Raw genomic sequence first — 20,639 nt, forward strand, 5'->3', positions numbered from 1 at the left:
GGTTATCAGTAGAAAGAAGGGGAAATAAGATGCTGAGGAGGAAAAATGGAAATATGACCCACTCTTGCCAGGGGAGGGAGAATGGAGAATGTCACCAGCAGCTGTAGCTACTATGCATTAGAAGAATGCCTAGTGGAAGGTGTCACCTTTAATGCCCCACGTGATATCCTGAAAAATGCTCAATAACTGGATCTTCTAAAATACAAACCAATGCACAGAAGAAAGAATGGAAGGAAACAAAATATTAATGACTGAATGCTAGAACTATAGGTTTTCTTCTCTTCCACTACTCTCCAGTTTTAAATCTTGAAAAGTATGCATATACTATATCATAATGGAAATAGTAATCTTTATTTTTCAAAGGGAATCCTAAGTTTTGGTTCATGGAACTGAGCAGCACATACTGATAATACTGTGTTCAAGAGATAAATGTTTATAGCAAAACATTTAAATAACCTAAATGGTCATTCTTCAGCGGAGAACTGGTGAAATAATTAATTGTACCACATTTATACAGTTTGAATTCTATGTAGTTGTTTAAAAAAGAGGAAGTCCTTTATATGCTAATATCAAAGCATCTCCAAGAAATATGGATATTAGATAAAATAACTGTATACAGGATCTACCCTTTTTATGAAAACAGTTACTATTAAGCATAAATTTTTATATAGAAGCATCAATAAAAAGAATGAGTTAGATGTATACAGTTGCCCTTTGAACAACATGGGTTTGAACGGCATGGGACCACTTGTACACAGAGTTTTTTACAGGACACCACTATAAATGTGTTTTCTCTTATGATTTTCTTAATAACATTTTCTTTTTTCTAGCTTAACTTTATTATAAAAATATAGCATATAATACATATAACATACAAAATAACAATTGACTGTGTTATCAGTAAGGCTTCTGCTAAACAGTAGGCTATATATAGTTAAGTTCCTGGGGAGTCAAAAGTTATACACAATTTTCAACTACGTAGGTGTCAGCACCCCTAACCCCACCATTATTTAAGAGTCAAATGTTCATGTTGATAAGGAAACATCTTCAAAATATATTACTAATTATAAAATGAGGGCATACAACAGTGTATACAGTAGGCTTTGATTTTGAAAAAAATACAAGTGACTATACATGTAAAATGCATCATACAGAAACTGGTAAGGGTAGTTGCCTCTAGGAGGAGAGTTTCTTCAAACAATGGTATCGTGACTCTTCTCACAACCAGAGGAGCAGCTGGTTCATACCTCTATGAAAGTACTAAGTCCTACAGTACCTGTTCGAGCATCAAGATGGAGTCTCGGAGCACTCCTTTTAAACGATGGGCCTGGTCTTTTTTCTTTTGAATATTTTCCACTCTTGACACCATATCAGAGGCTAAACTGGGGGGCAAAAAAAAAAAAAAAAACTTAAAAATCGGGAATATCTTCTGATCTTTCATTTCTAAAAACCATTCATGTCCTATAAATTTGCAAATAAACAAAAAAACTTTCTGACTACAGAATAGTTAGCAGATCCAAATCTCTAAACCAGAATTAAGTTTTCTACAACTAAAGAATTATTGAAATAATAATAGGTTGGGGGTAAAGACTTACTGCAAAGATCTCTCTTCTTGGAGGTGGAGATGGTAAAAGGACTGAGCAGCATATTCTATCTTTGACAGCTTCAGAAACAGTGTCACATTCAACAGAACTAGCAACAGCAAACTAGGCAGAGCAAATAATACCTGGTTAATTCACTCTTGTCCGGGCCTAAAGCTCGGCTCATATAGAATAGACACACCAAACTCTAAAAATGTATGTTGTTCTAGAGTAGTTTCCAATTGTTACTATTTAAATCAGTTAGTCCTATTTTATTATATGAAATAATTATATTTAGGTATTAAATAGTGAAGAAAAGGTTGAAAGGTAACTACAGTGACAGTCAAGTCCTCAAAGAAAGAAGGTTGGGATTGTCCCTGATATGTCTCTTCTCTGGGAGGAATCCCAGCCAGACCTGAGGTGCAACCACCAGCTTAGAAATCTACCAGATAAGCTTTCCAGATCTATTTTTGGGTGCCTCTAGCTTAAGCAATTATACACCCATAATGCTGCACTTCAAAAAAAAAAATGAAGATCAATATAGACTTGATCTTACATATATGAACAGGCACCTTACTCCTATGGAAAACCAAAACAAATTTTTTAAATTACTATCCAGCAAAAATTTCTTCTAGTTCAACTTAGACAAAGGAAACATGAAATCCCAAATATACATGAATGTTGTCATATATAAAATGTTACATGCTAATGAAATTGCTCTATTTGTTCTCATAGCAGCCTTTCAATTGATGGATATATTTCTTATTTTTCATATATGCAAATATGTAGGTGGCATCATATCTCTCTTATTTTTTTGTTAAAATGTTGGCTTACCCTTAAAAATATACAGTATTCATCTGTACCTGCCCAGAAGAGGATTTTGCTAAAAATGAGACCTAAGGTAAGAGCAAGAACTGAAATGGTATGTAAATCAACATTTCAACATCTGACTATAAATTTTTTGCATAGTACCATAAAAGATAATATTTAATATTCAAAATTGTCATAGCAAACCAACTTAAGGAGCATATGAAAACCTTTTGTATATCAAACATTTTCTACATTCTGAAATCTATATTTAGAAAAAGCAGCTGGTATGCTTCATTCCAAAAAATATTCACCAAGAGTATATCACCCAGTCAGAACCAATTCAATTAAATCTAACTGACTACCTCAATACTCAAATTCAGCCGTGTAAAAAATAGTCTAAGTATGTCTTCCTGAGTAGATTCTTGCTCAAGACCTACTAACTCAATCTCCGGGACTGGGGTCTAGAAGTCTGCATTTTAGAAAGTAATCTTAAAGGGTAAGAATCACTGGTCTAATTAAATATTGCAAAATAACACTATTGGGATCTTACCAGCTACATATAAATATTCTCTTTAAGTTTATGGAACTTCCAATAAAAATCTATGATGGTAGAAAAAAGATTAATTAAAAAAAACATTAGTGGTGTCTGGGTGGCTCAGTCAGTTAAGCGTCTGATGCTTGATCTCTGCTCAGGTCATGATCTCAGGGTTGTGAGTTCCAGCCCTGTGTTGGGCTCCATGTATGAAGCCTACCTAATTAACTAACTAATTAATTAAAAAACATTTATTGGCTGTGTACTTGGCATTTGCTCAAATTTAATAATTCCCCTGAAAATAAAAAACTATCAGATTGAAGCATATAAAATTAATGTTTTTATAGATCAAAATTAGTTAAATAGGGCAATTTCTACACAATAACATACAAATCCAAATTCTTTTAGAAACTATTAAAAGATATGTGAAGACACAAGCAAAAAAAGCACTCAAAACAAATACTTACAAAATACTCATCACCACAATAAGGGCAATGTTATAGCTTTCCATTTCCTTTTTCTTTCCTGCAAATCACACACAAAAACATATTAAAACAGGATTGTGATTAACAATGGTTAAAATTTAATTTCATTTGAAAAGAACTAGATAAAAAATTTTTACATTTGTAAAGACAACTTGATGTAAATTCCCAACACCCTTTGTTGATTTCTAATATCTTCACTAATTTGAAACAAATCCACAAAAAGAAAACCTACAACAGGGGCGCGTGGGTGGCTCAGTGGGTAAAAGCCTCTGCCTTTGGCTCAGGTCATGATCCTAGGGTCCTGGGATCGAGCCCCACATTGGGCTCTCTGCTCAGGAGGGAGCCTGCTTCCTCCTCTCTCTGACTGCCTCTCTGCTTATCTGTAATCTCTGTCTGTCAAATAAATAAATAAAATCTTTAAAAAAAAAAACAAACTACAACACTCTTGCAAATTCAGCCTACATTAAAAATTAATTTGCTCTAAAATAAGAAATTCAAAGTATCATGTATGATCTCTAGCTAAGTTCCATCTCTGCAAATAATGTTTAAGCTGGGTTTGTGTACAATGCTTCTCCCCTTAAAAAAGTTTTTTAATCATCCTACCTGTTCTCTGTTGCCCTAACTTTAAATTCCAAAACTAAAATATTATTAAGCTTAAATAGCAGATAAACATTCACACTAAGATATAAGCCTTAAAAGAGGAATTTTGGTAAGTAGAGGGGTGAAAAGGAAGATAGTTTTGTAGTTCTGAGAGGTTTGAAACAAAGTGTTTTCAAAATTGAAAGTGGGGATAATAAAAGTCAAATTCCATCTTTGGAACTTTTGGGGCTGGACCTGAGAGTACATAAGAATTAAAAACATACAAGCACTTTAGTACTCTCAAGGGTAGAAATCAAATGCCCGTAATATGTGAGGTCAAAAATTCTTGAGTGAAGCATCTAGCAGCCAGGGACGGTGGTAGGGACTGGTGACTTGGGGAGCACATGCTCTGTCTATTGGAGATGCTACTACTAAGCTCTGACTGATTGTTGCTGTGAAGGAATTTGAGTCCAGAACTGTCAGATCTGAATTTTCATATAAAAACATCCAATTTTTAAAATATCACACAGGCCCCATAAAATACATCGACTGGCCAGATGCCTGCCATTTTGCAACTGCTTCTTTACATTTATACATTAGTTATTTTTAAAGAACTCAGATAAACATTATCAGAAAAGAAGAGGAAAAAGGAAAAAAAGAAGAAGAGGAAAAAGGGAGACCTCCTAACTGACATGTCTATAAATAAGACACCTACTACGCTTGATGTAAGTAAACTATAATCTTCCATCTCTGTTTACCCGATAGCAGTTACCTGAAATATCCCCTCTGGCATCTAAGCCCATATCTCCAGAAGAACGCTGAGAAGAAAGTTTAGGAACTGTTTCTGCTGTTCGGTTGAATGTTCGCCTTCTCCTTCTCAAACCACTAAGTTTTCCAGTGTCCTCAATGGACTGATTTAACATAGATTCTTCCATTAACAAGTCTGATTCTAAGAAGGAAAAAAGAAAGCTTTAGACAGTGGAGAAACTTCAACTATAAGATACAGGGGCAGGAGGAGTTGTTTTGTTTTTAGGGGTTTGTTTTGTTTTGATTTTTAAGCCTTGGTAACTTTAACTATTACTTAAGTTCTCATGGCCTAGATCCAAACCTTACTCTTAATAAAAAGTTTTGGAGGGTAAAGTGATCATCTAATGAGGGGTCACTACTCTAGGAAGAATTATCTATATTAATAAATGATGGGATCATCAGAGCAAATTCACCATGTGCTATATTAAATATTAACATAATGATTTCAGTTATGAAAACAACAGGCTACCCATTTACATTGGCGCATTAGAAAGACTTCCAAGATATTTTGTGGTAGCTGATTGTCAATATCAAAGGAAGAAGTAGCATATTATAGGTCTAGTTTTCAATGAGGGTTTGTAAAAAAGTAAGTCCTAATAAGGAAAATCTGCAAACAACCTAAAAACCTCATTTTTGTCATTTGTTTCAACCTTTCCTTCACCAGATTTTTTATTAGAAGCTCATTATCCAGTGGCCAAACTAATTTTTGAATTTCATTTTCTTTGCTCCTGATTAGGAGTTTAATAATGAATAGCCAAGAGAGAAGAGCAAGGAAAATAATCAACAAATTAGATGATGAAGACTTAGTTTACCCTGAACTCACTGACCCTGCTTTTCTTTAACCAGAATTAATTATTGGAACACATGGGTTGCCCAGTCATTAAGCATCTGCCTTTAGCTTGGGTCATGATCCTGGTCGGGGTTCTGGGATCGAGACCCGCATCGGGCTCCCCACTCAGCAGGAAGCCTGCTTCTGCCTCTCCCACTCCCCCTGCTTGTGTTCCCTCTCTTGCTCTCTCTCTCTCTCTGTCAAATAAATAGATAAAATCTTTAAAAAAAGAATTAATTTATAGTCATGTATATATATTTTTGTCATGTTTTATTTTAAGTAATATCCAAACGTAACAATATCACTTCCCCAGTCTACTACCCATCGCCACCAAATCCATACATGTACATGATACCTACCATTGCTAAGTGGTCCTGCGTAAGCCCAGGGAAACTGCATTCCTAAGGACTGCTGGCAGGGCGGGGGTGTGGCGGGGGGGAGACACCAAGGAGCACAAGTACGTATTTGTGATCAAGTTACACAGTCTCTCACTGCAGTCCACTTTCTTGGCTCCTTGAAGAGCCTGTGATAGCTCCTAACTGTGATCTTGGACAAGTCACTTAACTTCTCTCTCTTTCAGTATTTATTCTTTAGTAAAATGGGAAAAAATAAAATACCTACCCCACAGGTTTCTATGGGACTAATATTTATCAAGCACACAAACACATCTGGCATATAATAAACATAATGTAAGTGTTTGTTAGACCAATTAAAATTAAGAGTTTTCAAATTCCAAGTGGGGTATAGTTAGAACCACTTCAGTGGGAGTCAATCCAACGTCATCTACTAGTTCCAGTTATGAAGCCAAATGAAGAATCAATCTGTTTTGTTAATAAATACTATCTTTACAAAAATAGATAAATGAAGAAATTTACAAACCAAGCTGTTTGAAATAGTCCTCCAAGGAACTCCAGGAATTCTTTTCAATTAGAGATTTGATAATGGCCCATGGTTGTTTTCTATATTTCAAATCAGTGGAAACTCTAATAAAATAAGGAGGAAAGAAGAATAATTCTTTAAAGGAAAGAATTTAGTTCTATTAACATTGCAATTAAGTGTAAGATTATATTCAGTGGAAAGCCAAAAAGACTCAAAATCATTAGATCATAAAAGAAAATTTGTTCACTGATGAGGACTTCTTAAAAAATTGCTGTTTGCTGCTAATAACTTCATGAAATTTTCCTTCTAAGTACTTGGCATTTCATTTTTTTCTATCTCTAGCCCTGAGTTTTCTTTACTTAAATAGCAATAAAGTCTCAAAATAAATTCTAAATTTCCTAAACGCCTTTTATAAAAAAATCTCTAGTGGTCATAAATTAGGTGAAAGTAACTATATTAGCTAAGACCAGGCAAAGCCCATGGTGGCCCCTCACTATCTTTGATGCAACCATTTCTGATTTCCCATTGCAACAATGTGCTAACAATGTGCTCCTGACATTAAATAGGGCCCTGTGACTAGTTCTGGCCACTGGACTGTGAACACAGTTTCACAACTTTCTCTTCCTGTAGCAACAGCAATGACACATATTCTGGATTGTGTTGCTCCAGGATGTCAAAGCACTCATCACCGTGTGGCCTTGAGTGAGGAACCCCATTCCTCTGCTGACATGGACATGTAATCTGAGCAAGGAATAAAGCTTGGTTGTGTAAGGCTACTAAGATTTTAGGATTGATATGTATGTTCCAGAACATAATCTCACCTAGCCTGACTAAAACACTCATTTATGATAGCTCACCTCAGCCGGCATTTCTGTTTTGAGGATCGGATGATATGGTATCTGTTCAGGGTATAGAAGTAATCATGGTAGGGAACATCATGTGTCAGGACTTCTGAATCTACCAAATAAAATTGTGCTTCCCGACTTTCTTTATACAGTGTCTGCCAAAATAAGATTAAAAAATTTTTTGCATGTACAAGTTTAATATATTAAACTCCTTGCCAATTTAGAATATATATATATAACTAGAATTCCTTCTAAACCGGAAGAGCCTCCATGTTGGCTGTGCTGTCTATGAATTGAGAAGATAGGATCCACAGAAGTAGATTTTGCTGCCTCTCTGCCATTTCATAGCATAGTCATTTTTTTCTTTCTTTTAGGTTTGAGGAAGAAAGAGAAAATTTATAGTTTCTTGTGTATGTTATTAGTTTACAAAGAATTTTAAATGTTCCTGATAGGGGAACAATTCAAAATTCAATTGAACGAAGTGAGGATCCACTCTAAAATTCTTAAAAATTTAACAATCACCCTTCACCAAAATAGTGAAGGAAGAGGATTTCCAAAGAAAACACAGCTTTCCCAAAACAGAATTTGGAGCATTTGATGACCAAGCCTTCCTCATTTTAATCATGGCTTTTCAAGGTTATCAAAGACCCCAATATCAAAATACCAAACTTTTCTTAAATATTTGAAAATCTTTTGAAAAAAAAATTTAAGTCCTTTTTAACATTGGGCAAAAGCCACAACCACAAAACTAGTTCAGATGTTAAGATATTTTCTATTTGCAGACCAGATACATTACACTTCAATACAATTTGGTCAAACACGAACTCCACTATACAGTCAGTGCCACGCTGGCCACTGAGGAGAGCACAGAGTATCTTCTAATCTCTTCCCATACACCACTGCTGCCCTCTAGTTATTTGGCCCTCACTCCAATTGGAGTTAGGCCCTATTAGGCCCTATTTGGCCCTAACAATCCAAATTGTAACTGGATTCCAGTACTGTTCTTTTTAAAACCCTTTATTATAAAAAAAGTTCAAACATACACAAAAATAGAAATGAAGTGTAATGAAGCCTCACAAACTCATCAACCAACTTGAACAACATTAACTCTTGCCAGTCCTGCTTCGTCCCTATCCCAACCCCACACTCCCTCCCTCCACCACCATGCTCTGCCTGGCTAGATTACTTTTAAAGGATACCCTAGATATCAGTATAATTTTATTCTTAAATATGCCAGTGTATCTCTTTATAATTTCTTTATTGTGTCTTTAAAAGATACTCTTTTCTTTAAAGCATAGCTGCAATACCACTACTACATATAAAAATCAGCAATTCCTTAAATCTCATAAATATATTTTTAGTTGGTTGGTTTGAATTAGGATTGGGCTGGTTTGGTTAATATGTCTCTTAAATCTTCTTTTAATCTGACAGTTTCTCCTCCCTCTTTTTTTTTTTTTTTTTTTTGGCCACTTATTTCTTAAAAGTGTCTTGTAAACTGGTGACTGACAGGCATCTTCTCTCGCCCCACACATATGATATTTTGGAATACTGACAGAGTAGACATACCTGTTTTTCAGTGGCAGCAGTGCACTTTCCAGTAAGTGGATTATTAAGGACTATAGTGTAGGTCATGGTTCTCAGTTGATCACCTCCAGGTTCTACTTTCCAAGGGGTGGACACTACATCTAATAACAGCAAACATAAAAAGAGTTGGTTCTAAAAATCTGAAGAGTATGACTTAAAATGGAATCAGAGGTAGGTTTTTTTGTCTTATTATATTGTTATATTATTATATTATTTTGTATATATTATATTGTATTATATTATTATTATATTGTACACCTGAAATTAATATACAGTGTTATATTAGCTTCAGGTATACAATATGATTCAACAATTCTATACTTTACCTATGATAAATGTACTTTTTTTTTTAATATTTTATTTCTTTGACAGAGATTACAAGTAGGCAGAGAGGGGGGGGGAAAGCAGGCTCCTTGCTGAGCAGAGAGCTCGATGCGGGGCTACGATCCCAGGACCCTAGGATCATGACTTGAGCTGAAAACAGAGGCTCTAACCCACTGAGCCACCCAGGTGTCCCTATGATAAATGTACTCTTAATCTCCTTCACGTATTTCACCCATCCCCACCCCACGCACCTTCCTTCTGGCTACCACCAATCTGTTCTCTGTATTTAGGTCTGGCTTTTTGTCTCTTTTGTTCTTTGTTATTTCTTTTGTTTTCTTAAATTCCGCATATGAATGAAATCATATTGTATTTGTCTTTCTTCATCTTATTTAACTTTGCATTATACCTTCCACGCCCATCCATGTTGTTGGAAATGGCAAAATCTCATTCTTTTTTATGGATGGGTAATATTCCATTATATATATATCTACACACACACACACACACACATATGTACCATTCTTTATCCATTCATCAATTGATAGGCACCTGGGTTTCTTCCATATCTGTGCTATTATAAATAATGCTGCAATAAACTTGGGGGTACATTTATCTTTTTGAATTAATGCTTTCATTTTCTTTGGGTAAAGATTCAATAATGGAATTACTGGATCATACAGTAATTCTATTTATAATATTTTTCAGGAAGCTCCATACTGTTTTCCACAGTGACTGCACTAATTTGCATTCCCACCAACAGTGCACAAGTGGTCCTTTTTCTCTACATCCTTGCCAACACTTGTTATGTCCTGTGTTTTTGATTCTAGCCATTCTGACAGGTGTGAGGTGATATCTCCTTGTGGTTTTTATTTGCATTTCCCTGATGCTCAATGGAAAGAAGTAGTTTTTAGTTATTTCCATTTTTATTTTTGGACAGTCCTAACTTCATTATGACTGTTATCATTTCAACACTAAAGTAAAATCAAACAGAAGGCACTATTCTTGTATATGACATATTCCTCATCTTGATTCATTTACTTCTAAACTGTTGTCTATTAATACACTTTAACAACAAATTAAAAGTTGTTTCATCTGGAGTCTTCATTTTGAAGTTCCCAGTACCTGGAAAGAGAAGTAATGGCACCTGCCTTATAAACACAAACAGAACAACTTTTTAACATTCCCATTATTAAGGACAAAACCTTGAAAGACATTTGCCATCACATAAAAACAAGACCTTCAAAAAGAATAAAAGTTAAAAAAAAAAAAAAAAAAGATCTTGATCCGAGCTTGTGGAAAAATCATGTTAATAAGAAATCATGTAATGTTAATAGCTTATCTGTCAAAATCTTTAATCAAGGAGGGAGCTATGGAATATAAATAACTATATAACTTTTCTATACTAAGAAAGCTGTAAGAAAATCTCTTTGTATTTGTGGCAACATCTTGGTTAAAATTCTTATTTGCTTAATAATAACACAGTGAGGGCCACCTTGGTGGCTCAGCCAGGTAGACACTTCCCTTTGGCTCAGGTCATGATCTTGGTGGGGGGGGGGGGACTGGGATCTGCTCATGCTCAGCAGGGAGTCTGCTTCTCCTCCTCTCTCTCCCCCTGGCCCCTCCCTAACTTGTGTGCTCTTTCAAAATATACTTATATATTTATTAAAAAATAATAATAACACAGTGAGTAAAAGCATACTTTGAACAGAAATATATTTTAGAATATTGCACCATACAGCAAAGATCATTTAACAAGGCAAAGACTAGGAATATACAGGTAACCGCATCATGAACTCTTTTCAAAGATTTGACTAAATCACCTAATGCTGTTAGCACTCAAGGACTTAGGCAATTAGTATGCTTGACTGCTATTTGTTAACATCCTAAAATACAAATGCCTTTAACTAACCCATTACCCATTATCCAAACAAAATGAAGCAAGCTTTATGATATAGGCAATTTTACTCCACTTCTTTCATACACCTGGGTTTCCAGATTTTTTGAAGGACCCCAAAGCAGCCTTTTCAGTATCTGAAAAAATCTTGGAGCTAAAATGACAGCATCTCAAACTATAGAATCTACCATGCAAAATTCTGTAATATATTATATATACACACTATTTATTTATTTATGATCTCTACACCCAATGTGGGGCTTGAACTCATGATCCCAAGATCAGGAGTTGCATGCTCTTCTGACTGAGCAGCCAGGCACCTTAACATACAGAATTTGCTGTAAAAAATAATTTATTCAGTTGTATACGAAAGAAGATACAAAATTTAATCTAAAATAATTTTCCAAAAATTATTCTGATCATGTCAGCCTATTTCAATAAATTATACAAATAATCCATTGCTAATTAGCAACAGAATTTTAAGATATCACTGAATTCTGCTGTTAACAAAGCAACTATTAACAAGGATAAAAGTATGTCTTCCACTTATATTGTCACCAACGTCACCAACAGTCCTACTGAATATCATGTAACGGAATATCATATAATTAACAATACTTTTGAATAATCAAGCCCCCCAGTACCTACGTAAAGCTCATCATGACAGAAAAAAATTAGGGATGAAATTATAAGAAGAATGGCAACAATATACAAAGGACACATGTGTCATTCTGATATACTGAAATAAAGTAATAAAAAGCAGGAATTGCAGAATACTTTATGAATCCTTTAATGTAATAACATTTTAAAAATTGGTGAGTCTTCACACCCATTAGGATGGCTATTTTTACAAAGACTGAAAATAATAAGTGCTGGCAAGGATGTGGAAAAATTGGAATCTTTACATATTGCTGGGGGGGGGATGTAAAATGATGCAACCACTTGGAAAACAGTATGGCCATTCCTCAAAAAGCTAACTACAGAATTACCCATAATCCAGTAATTCCATTCCTAGGTTTATACCCAAGGGAACTGAAAGTAGGGATTCAAACAGATATTTGTATATCACTGTTCACAGCAGCATTATTCACAATAACTAAAATGTAGAAGCAACTCAAAACTCCATCAATGTATGAATGGATAAGCAAAAGGTGCTATATATACACAATGTAATAGTAATCAACCTTTAAAAAAAGGAAATTCTAACACATGCTACAACGTAGATAAACCTTGAAGACATGCTAAGTGAAATAAGCCAGTCACAAAGGAAAAAATATTGTGTGATTCCACTTATAAGAGGTACCTAAAGCAGCCAAATTTAAAGACACAAAGTAGAATGGTAGTCATCAGCAGCTGGGAGAAGGAGGAACGGAGACTTATGGTTTAATAGGTAGAGCTGCAGTTTGGGAAGATGAAACAGTTCTGGAGATGGATGGTAGTGATGTTTGCATAATGTGAATGTATTTAATGCCACTGAATTGAACACTTAAAAATAGTTCAAATGGGGGATGCCTGGGTGGCTCAGTTGGTTGAGCAGCTGCCTTAGGCTCAGGTCATGATCCCAGCGTCCTGGGATCGAGTCCCACATCGGGCTCCTTGCTCCGCGGGGAGCCTGCTTCTCCCTCTGACTCTGCCTGCCACTCTGCCTGTGCTCGCTCTTGCTCTCTCTCTCTCTCTGACAAATAAATAAATAAAACCTTAAAAAAAAATAGTTCAAATGGCATATTTTATGTTATGTACATTTTGCCACCAAAAAAAATTAGTGAATCTTGGGAATGGCTATATGGGTTTTATTATACTATTCTTGCAACATTTCTGAAGATTTATAATTTCCAAAATTAAAAAGCTGAATAGAAAGACTTAACACTGAGTTTTGAATTATAAAAGTAGTGTCACACAGCTGTAAACACAAATTTAAATACATACTTATTTAAAAGCTCCTTAATTAAAAAAAAATCCAATAGTACCATCTTAGTGCTAAATTAGATTAAATCCACGAACAACTGACTTTACACAAATCTTTTTGTTAAAAAAGAACTATTTCTTAATATTATTAAAGAGAAGTCTTTGTGGGGCACCGAGGTGGCTCAGATGGTTAAGTGTCTGCCTTTGGCTCAGACCAATCTCAGAGTCCTGGGATGGAGCCCCATATTGAGCAGGAAGCCCACTTCGCCTTCTCCCTCTGCTGTTCCCCTGCTTGTTCTCTCTCTCTCTCTCAAATCAATCAATAAATAATGTTTTTAAAATAATAAAAATAAAAAGAAGCCTTTGAACCCCACTCTCAAAACACTGAACTTTGATTACCAGATAACAAGTTAGGAAGAGAGCAGAATGGTGTGCAATCATAAATCATCTCCTTGGGAGCAAACCTTCTGACTAATTCTAGGTCTAAATAGCAACATTCCTATTACTGTTTATACTTGTAATTAGCCAGAAGCCTATGCTTCCAAAAGCCACTTATAACCTCTGATAGCAAACGTAGTGACCCATATTGAAGCTAGATATGCTATCAGACAACTAATACAGTTGTGAGTCAAAGAACAAACTTGAGGGGTGCCTGGCTGGCTCAGTCAGTTAAGCATCCTACTCTTGATTTTGGCTCAGGTCACGATCTCAGGGTCCTGGGATTAAGCACAGAGTTGGGGTCTGCGTTCAGTATGGAGTTTGCTTGAGATACTCTCTCCCTCCCCCTTTGTTTCTCCTTCTGCTCTCTCTCTCTCTCTCTCTCTCAAATAAATAAATAAGATCTATTTTTTTAAAAGGAAAGAAGAGAAAGAGAAAAAAAAAAAAACAAATTTCATTTCGTTCCAGTTAGTTCCTCATGGCACTTTGAGCCATTAAAATGGCAATGCAATTATCAACAGGCATCATCTTAGAATATTAAGAAAAATAACATATCCAACTCTTCTGAAATATCAAGTTCTCTAGACAGGTAAGAATAGCAAGAAAATACAAAATAGATTCAGAAGAGATATATCAAATATAAGCTACTGAGGGAAGAAGAAAATTTGTATCCCCCAAATATTCTGCATTCTTAAAACTAAAAGAATGGGGGAAAAAATGATTTTTTTAAACATGAAATTCTTAATATAATCACAGGGCTCAAAAGCTATCAATGATATAATCTACAAATATAATTATATTTACATAGGAGTTGCACATAAAGCAATAATATTTAATGGTTTAAAAAGTGGGGGCGCCTGGGTGGCTCAGTGGGCTAAGCCGCTGCCTTTGGCTCGGGTCATGATCTCAGGGTCCTGGGATCGAGTCCTGCATCGGGCTCTCTGCTCAGCAGGGAGCCTGCTTCCCTCTCTCTCTCTCTCTCTCTCTGCCTCTCCGACTACTTGTGATTTCTCTCTGTAAAATAAATCAATACAATCTTTAAATAAATAAATAAATAAATAAATAAAATAAAAAGTGGCTTAATTATGAACTATATTTAAATTGACTGTAGAATAACTTTCTCTTTGACTATATCAAATGACTCAACTTATATGAATCTCTGCTGCTACTGTTTGCTATATAAAATTATAGCAAGCTAAACCATGTGCTCCCAAAGTTTATAAAATATTCTGGAATATTTAGGATAAAATCAGTTTCAAACGAACTATAAGCTTATTCGAGATGTTTACCAAAATAGAACTTTTAACACATAGAATCCTTTTTAATTTTTTTTAATTTATTTACTTTATTTGATAGACAAAGATTACAAGTAGGCAGAGAGGCAGGCAGAGAGAGAGAGGGAAGCAGTCTCCCTGATGAACTGAAAGCCTGATGCGGGACTCGATCCCAGGATGCTGGGATCATGACCTGGGCTGAACGCAGAGGCTTTAACCCACTGAGACACCCAGGTGCCCTAGAATCCTTTTTATAAGTATAAATAATTACTTAGCTAGAATCTTTTGTATTTTCATTGAGATATACCATAGTCACTGCAATCAAAGAGTATAGCTCCATGAATTTGCACAAAGAAAACACACCTGTGTACCATCACCCAGATCAAGATAGATTTTACCAACATCCCAGAAGTTCCCTCCCACTCTCTACCCACCCAACACTCCACACAGTAAATACTATGCTGATTCTGTGACCATAAATTAGTTTTACCTGTTTTGAACTTTATATTAAGAAACCATAGTATGTACTCTTTTGTGTCTGGCTTCTCTAGCTTAACATTAAATCTGTGAGATTTACGAATACTGTTAAAAGCAGCAGGAGTTTGCTTTTTTTCATTGCTATATAGTATTCTTTTTTGTAAACACACACAATTTGTTTACCCATTCTGGTAACTGGTGGATATTTGGGCTGTTTTGGTTTGGGACCATTATAAATATGCTGCCAAGAACACTATAGTAGAAGTCATTCAGAGCACACATATATCCATTTCTGAAGAACACATACTTACTGGTAGAATTGCAGAGTCAGAGAGAATTTTTATGTTCAGCTTACTGCCAAACCATTTTGCAAAGTGAGTATACAAGTTTATACCTTACTAGAATCCAACTGCTCCACAATGGAATCCTTTTAAATAAGGTTCAACCAACTGAACTGCTACATTAATAAATAAACGGAGTTTTAGTTTCAAAGAGTTTGATCTTAATTGTAGGTAGGATCTGCTTAAATACCAGTTTATATATCACCAAAATAAAATCAAAGCCTTATTTTCCCCCTGACAACATAGATCATTAATATAGGCTTAACTCTTAAAGGATAACAAAATTCTCCCATATTTATCATTAGATAAACACAAGACCAACCGATTATATTCCTAGAATTGGCAAATCTCTGCATAAAGCGTGAACTGGTGAAGAGCAATTCAAACATTCTTTCAGCACTGATATGAAAAACACGGTTGATATAAAGTCTTCCATGAAGATCTTTCTCAGGAATATTTTCTGGGGAAACAAACAAAAAAACCACAGGACTGAAGGGGAAGAAACCAAGGAATGGTAATTTCAAGATTTTGTTTTGTTTGTTTTGTTACAAAATGATTTTTAAATGTGATTACAATGATCAGCACATTCCAAAACACTATTAAAACTCTAAACTGACATTATATACAAAGGTACTGTATGTAAGTATACATAATATATATCTAATGAAACTATACATGATCAATGTTTCAGTCATCAAAACCCAAAAGATATAAAAATACCTAACTTAAATGATATCAAACTCCCATAATATATCACTCAAGAGTCAAAAGTAATAGGATTAATACTGGGACACACAGGAATGTATCTACCACAGCAATTAGCAGGTCTTATTTCTAAATGCTCATATATTCGGTATATATTAAGTCGTGAATGGCTCTAACACTTGTTGCACTCACTAACTTGGAAGGCTGAATAATATTTCCAGCCTGATTTAAAGCTGACTGCCCCAAGATAAGTATCATCATATTCACAACCTATTCTCAATACCATACATTAAAAGAACTAAGAAAAGTATTCTTCAAAGCTAAATAATGGAATATTACATTTTTCTGGGAGCCTGATAATGATAATGATGTTGAAAACTATTGGTGGCAATAAAGAAACAATATCTGTTTCTCCTCATGTTCCCTGGAAACAGTATATAAAATAGCCCTGCTTATAGGGTACTTACTGTAAGTCAAGCACTGTACTAAGCACCTTACAGTATCCATTCATCCTGGGAGATGGGTGGTATCATCATCTCACCATATAGATGAGGAAAACTGAGGAACAGATTGCCAGAGCTCCATAACTAGTGACTAACTGAAATGGAACTTGAATTCACTGCAGCTCCAGGGCACACAAACTTATCCTCTATTTTATACTGCCAGGAGTTTAATTTAGAAAGGAAGGGAAAAAGAAAATGAAACAAAAGGGAAGAAAGGGAAGGGAAGGGTAGGGAAGGGAAGGAAAAAGGAAAGGAAAGGGTAAAAAGAGAGAGTGAGAGAGAAGAAAAAAGCTAGGAATAAGAGCCTGGTAAAAAGGAAATAAAGTAAAGCAATCCAATATGAAATTTTAATGATTTCAGGACTGGGATTATTTATCTCAAAGATCATGCTCCATCAATACAGAATAAAAATTGTGACAAGAGCTCCTCATATTACAAGATATGCTCTAAAAATTAGCTGTGTAGAGCATCAGTCAATATTAAGCCCTTGGGAAGCAGTCTGGTCAAGTAAAGGCAGTAATCTAAGAATCAGAACAATTCTTCTTCCTTCATCCCAAGTATTGTTTTTTTTCTCCCTCATTAAATAATTTGTGTCTATTTTGCTACAGGTGCAAAGAACTTAGGGATATCAGGCAGATACGGATTTACCTTTTCCCTGCAACAATACTATGTATAGGCATAAGCTAGTCACGGCAATTTCAAATAATGACTCTTTTGATAGAGAAATAAATCACTGAAACGAGGTAAGGCACTAAGGTTTTGCAAGATAACTACCCAATTAGGCTTGAGAAATAGCTTTTTCTGAAATAGAATATATGCTCATTGTAAAAATAATTCATATATTCACAAAGAAAGCGAACTAGTACAGGTGCTTCTATTGATCCCGCTCGTTTCCCTCAGATCTTATCCTGATTTGTAATTACATCTTTATTGGCTTATTGACTTGTTTATTGCCTCTCTCCTGAAGAAGAGTCCAAGTTCCATGTGAGTAGGGACCATGTCAATTTTAAACAACTGTATATATCATGTACTAGGCATATAAGTATTAATTTTTTTTTAAGATTTTATTTATTTATTTGACAGAGAGAGAGATCACAAGTAGACAGAGAGAGAGAGGGAAGCAGGCTCCCTGCTGAGCAGAGAGCCCGATGCGGGGCTCGATCCCAGGACTCTGGGATCATTACCCGAGCCGAAGGCGGAGGCTTTAACCCACTGAGCCACCCAGATGCCCCTTAAATTACTATTTTTAATAAATACTGAGGATGCTAAAAAAAAAAAAAAAAGTATCTTCGAATCAATTTTTATTTATAGGACTATCATTTTACAACCATGTTTGTTAGCTTTTTATCTTGAATGATTTTTGATTTACAATTAATGACACTAGGTATTATTCCCACCCTTTCCCAGTAATGTCCTTTTTCTGTACAAGTATCCAATCCAAAATGTCACTTTGCATTTAATTGTTTATCTCTCTTGTCTTCTCCAATTGTTATAGTCCCTCATGCTTTCCTTGTTTTTTAATGGCCTTACACACTTGAGGAACCCTGGTCATGTATTTTGTAGACTGTCCCTCAGTTTGGGTTTGTCTGTTTTTTCATGATTAGACTGGGGTTGTGGATTTGGGGAAGAATGCCCACAGAGGTGAAGTGCCCTTCTTAGCAAATTCAGGGGATCCAGGCTATCAGTGTGATTTATGATAACGGTACCCATGATCACTTGGTTAAGGTGCCGTGTGGGAGGTTCTTCCATGGTAAAGTTACCATGCTCATCTTTCCATGTTCTGTTTGCTACAAATGAGTCACTAAGTTCAACCCACCCTCAAGAGAACTAAGTTCCACCTCCTAGAAAGGGGAGTATCTATGTATATTATTTAAAACTCTGTAAGGAAGACTTGTGCTTTCTCCCCCATTTACATATTTATTCGATCATTTATAACAGTATGGGCTCATGAGTAGTTATTTTATACTTTAGGTTATAATCCAGTGCTATCATTATTTATTTTTAGGAGCTCTTTCAGGTTGACTCCTATGCCCTTTTGATACTTTTTTTTTTTTTTTTAGCATTTCTTTATTTCTGGCCCCAGAGAAAACTCCAGCCTCATTTTGTGTATTCCCCACCTCAGCCCTAGAAGCATTCATTTCTCTAAGGAGTTCTCAAACTGCAATTTTTCAAAAGTAAGTTTCTTGTTCTATTTATGAAGGAAAGAAAATTACACTCATATAGTCATTTTAACATATTTTCAATATTTCACTTAAACTCCATTATTAGATAAATTGTTCTGTATTATGACTGACAAAATAGAATTCATGGTACTACTCTAGAAATTAATAATACCTTTGTATGTAAATTAATTCAAAGAAATAAGGACATGAAATAAACTATTTCCACCTGGGATTATTTATTTATGACATACACAGTACTTTAAAGCCTCCTGTCCAAGTAATATCACCAATAATATTGCTGTAACGTATGAAGCTAGGAAGCAGTGTATCAAATAGGGAAAGGAACACCACTCAACCTGGTGGTAGGTTACTATTTCCAATAAAGAAGAAATATTTCTACTTTAAACCTATCAGTTTGAAAGTGGCCAGTGGGAATGATGGGAAGAGTGAGACAGACAAATAAATATGAGAAGGATACGGGCATAAAGGAAAAAAAACATATGTTGATGATGTTTAAAGGGTTCACGAAAAATGTACAAGATAAATATGCAAGAACAGCAGATGATTTGGAGTTTGAGTAACTAAGGACACACAATTTGTTATATCCTCTAACTTCTAAAAACTGGTGACCGGCTGTCTTCTAGACTCAAATTGAAGGCTTTCTTTGCATCTGAAAACCCAAGTTCAATTTGAGAGTGTTGCTCAAAAACCTGACTCAGGTAACTATGTCAGGGTTACCTGGTTTAGTCTCATGGCGGCTTCCCTGATGTGCTAGACTATTTTCATGGCTTTTTCTCAGCTTTCTCCAGAGGTCTACTTGTCCTCACCTTTAGTAATCAATAAGCATCACGTGATATTTGATTCCTGCTTTTCTTTGCTTGACTTTCCAGTTCATCCTATTCTGTCAGCTATAGGTCATGGATTCTAATTTTGCTATTCTAATGTAGCTTCCATTCTCAACATATGTGATTTTGGTTAGGGAATCCTGTCCCACGTTCTAATCCTAGCTATATACAATTAAACTTAACTGTCACGACACAGCCCAAGTGTCTCACGCCATCAGCCAGCTTGTCAGCTTCCACTCAAGGCTCTACCTCCTGGGGCAAAGGTTTTACAGACTATCCATGACATGAGAGAGCAGGGCAGGTGAAGAAGTAAATCCTAACAGCAACAAAAATATTATCATGACCGAAAATATGGCCATAATTTCCTTATAATGGTAGATATGGATACACTGTGTCAACTCATCTTCACCTACCAGGAAACCCCTAGTACCTTCTCATAGGCTCTGAACCTCTACCCAAAACTGGAAATGTAGTTAATAAGCTGAAGAAAAGGGCGCCTGGGTGGCTCAGTGGATTAAGCCGCTGCCTTCGGCTCAGGTCATGATCTCAGGGTCCTGGGATCGAGTCCCGCATCGGGCTCTCTGCTCAGCAGGGAGCCTGCTTCCCTCTCTCTCTCTCTGGCTGCCTCTCTGTCTACTTGTGATTTCTCTCTGTCAAATAAATAAATCTTTAAAAAAAAAATAAGCTGAAGAAAGATTATCAGCAACAACATTCCAGATAAAGACAGTTCTACCTCTTATTCTGTGAAATATTACATGTCAAATTTTTAAGTTTGTCTATGGTTTAACAGATTAAAACACAATGCTTAGCATTTTGTTCAGGAGGTGGCAGCCCAGAACAT

At 35.5% G+C, this 20,639-nt stretch overlaps 1 protein-coding gene across 4 annotated transcripts in view; it reads right to left on the minus strand.

Moving 5' to 3' along the window:
- GRAMD1C (GRAM domain containing 1C) overlaps window positions 1–20,639 on the minus strand; it is an 88,929-nt gene that overhangs the window by 3,645 nt on the left and 64,645 nt on the right. For all 4 annotated transcript variants that reach the window (XM_059388119.1, XM_059388120.1, XM_059388121.1 and 1 more), the window contains 8 exons: window positions 15,906–16,043; window positions 8,913–9,031; window positions 7,359–7,501; window positions 6,502–6,605; window positions 4,759–4,935; window positions 3,390–3,447; window positions 1,596–1,706; window positions 1,277–1,382 (listed from right to left, as the gene is read on the minus strand). In XM_059388119.1, the coding sequence (XP_059244102.1) occupies window positions 1,277–1,382; window positions 1,596–1,706; window positions 3,390–3,447; window positions 4,759–4,935; window positions 6,502–6,605; window positions 7,359–7,501; window positions 8,913–9,031; window positions 15,906–16,043 (956 nt within the window). The remainder of the gene's footprint in view (window positions 1–1,276; window positions 1,383–1,595; window positions 1,707–3,389; window positions 3,448–4,758; window positions 4,936–6,501; window positions 6,606–7,358; window positions 7,502–8,912; window positions 9,032–15,905; window positions 16,044–20,639) is intronic.

Source organism: Mustela nigripes, chromosome 2, assembly GCF_022355385.1.
Source record: "Mustela nigripes isolate SB6536 chromosome 2, MUSNIG.SB6536, whole genome shotgun sequence".
In the NCBI taxonomy this organism is placed as follows: Eukaryota; Metazoa; Chordata; class Mammalia; order Carnivora; family Mustelidae; genus Mustela; species Mustela nigripes.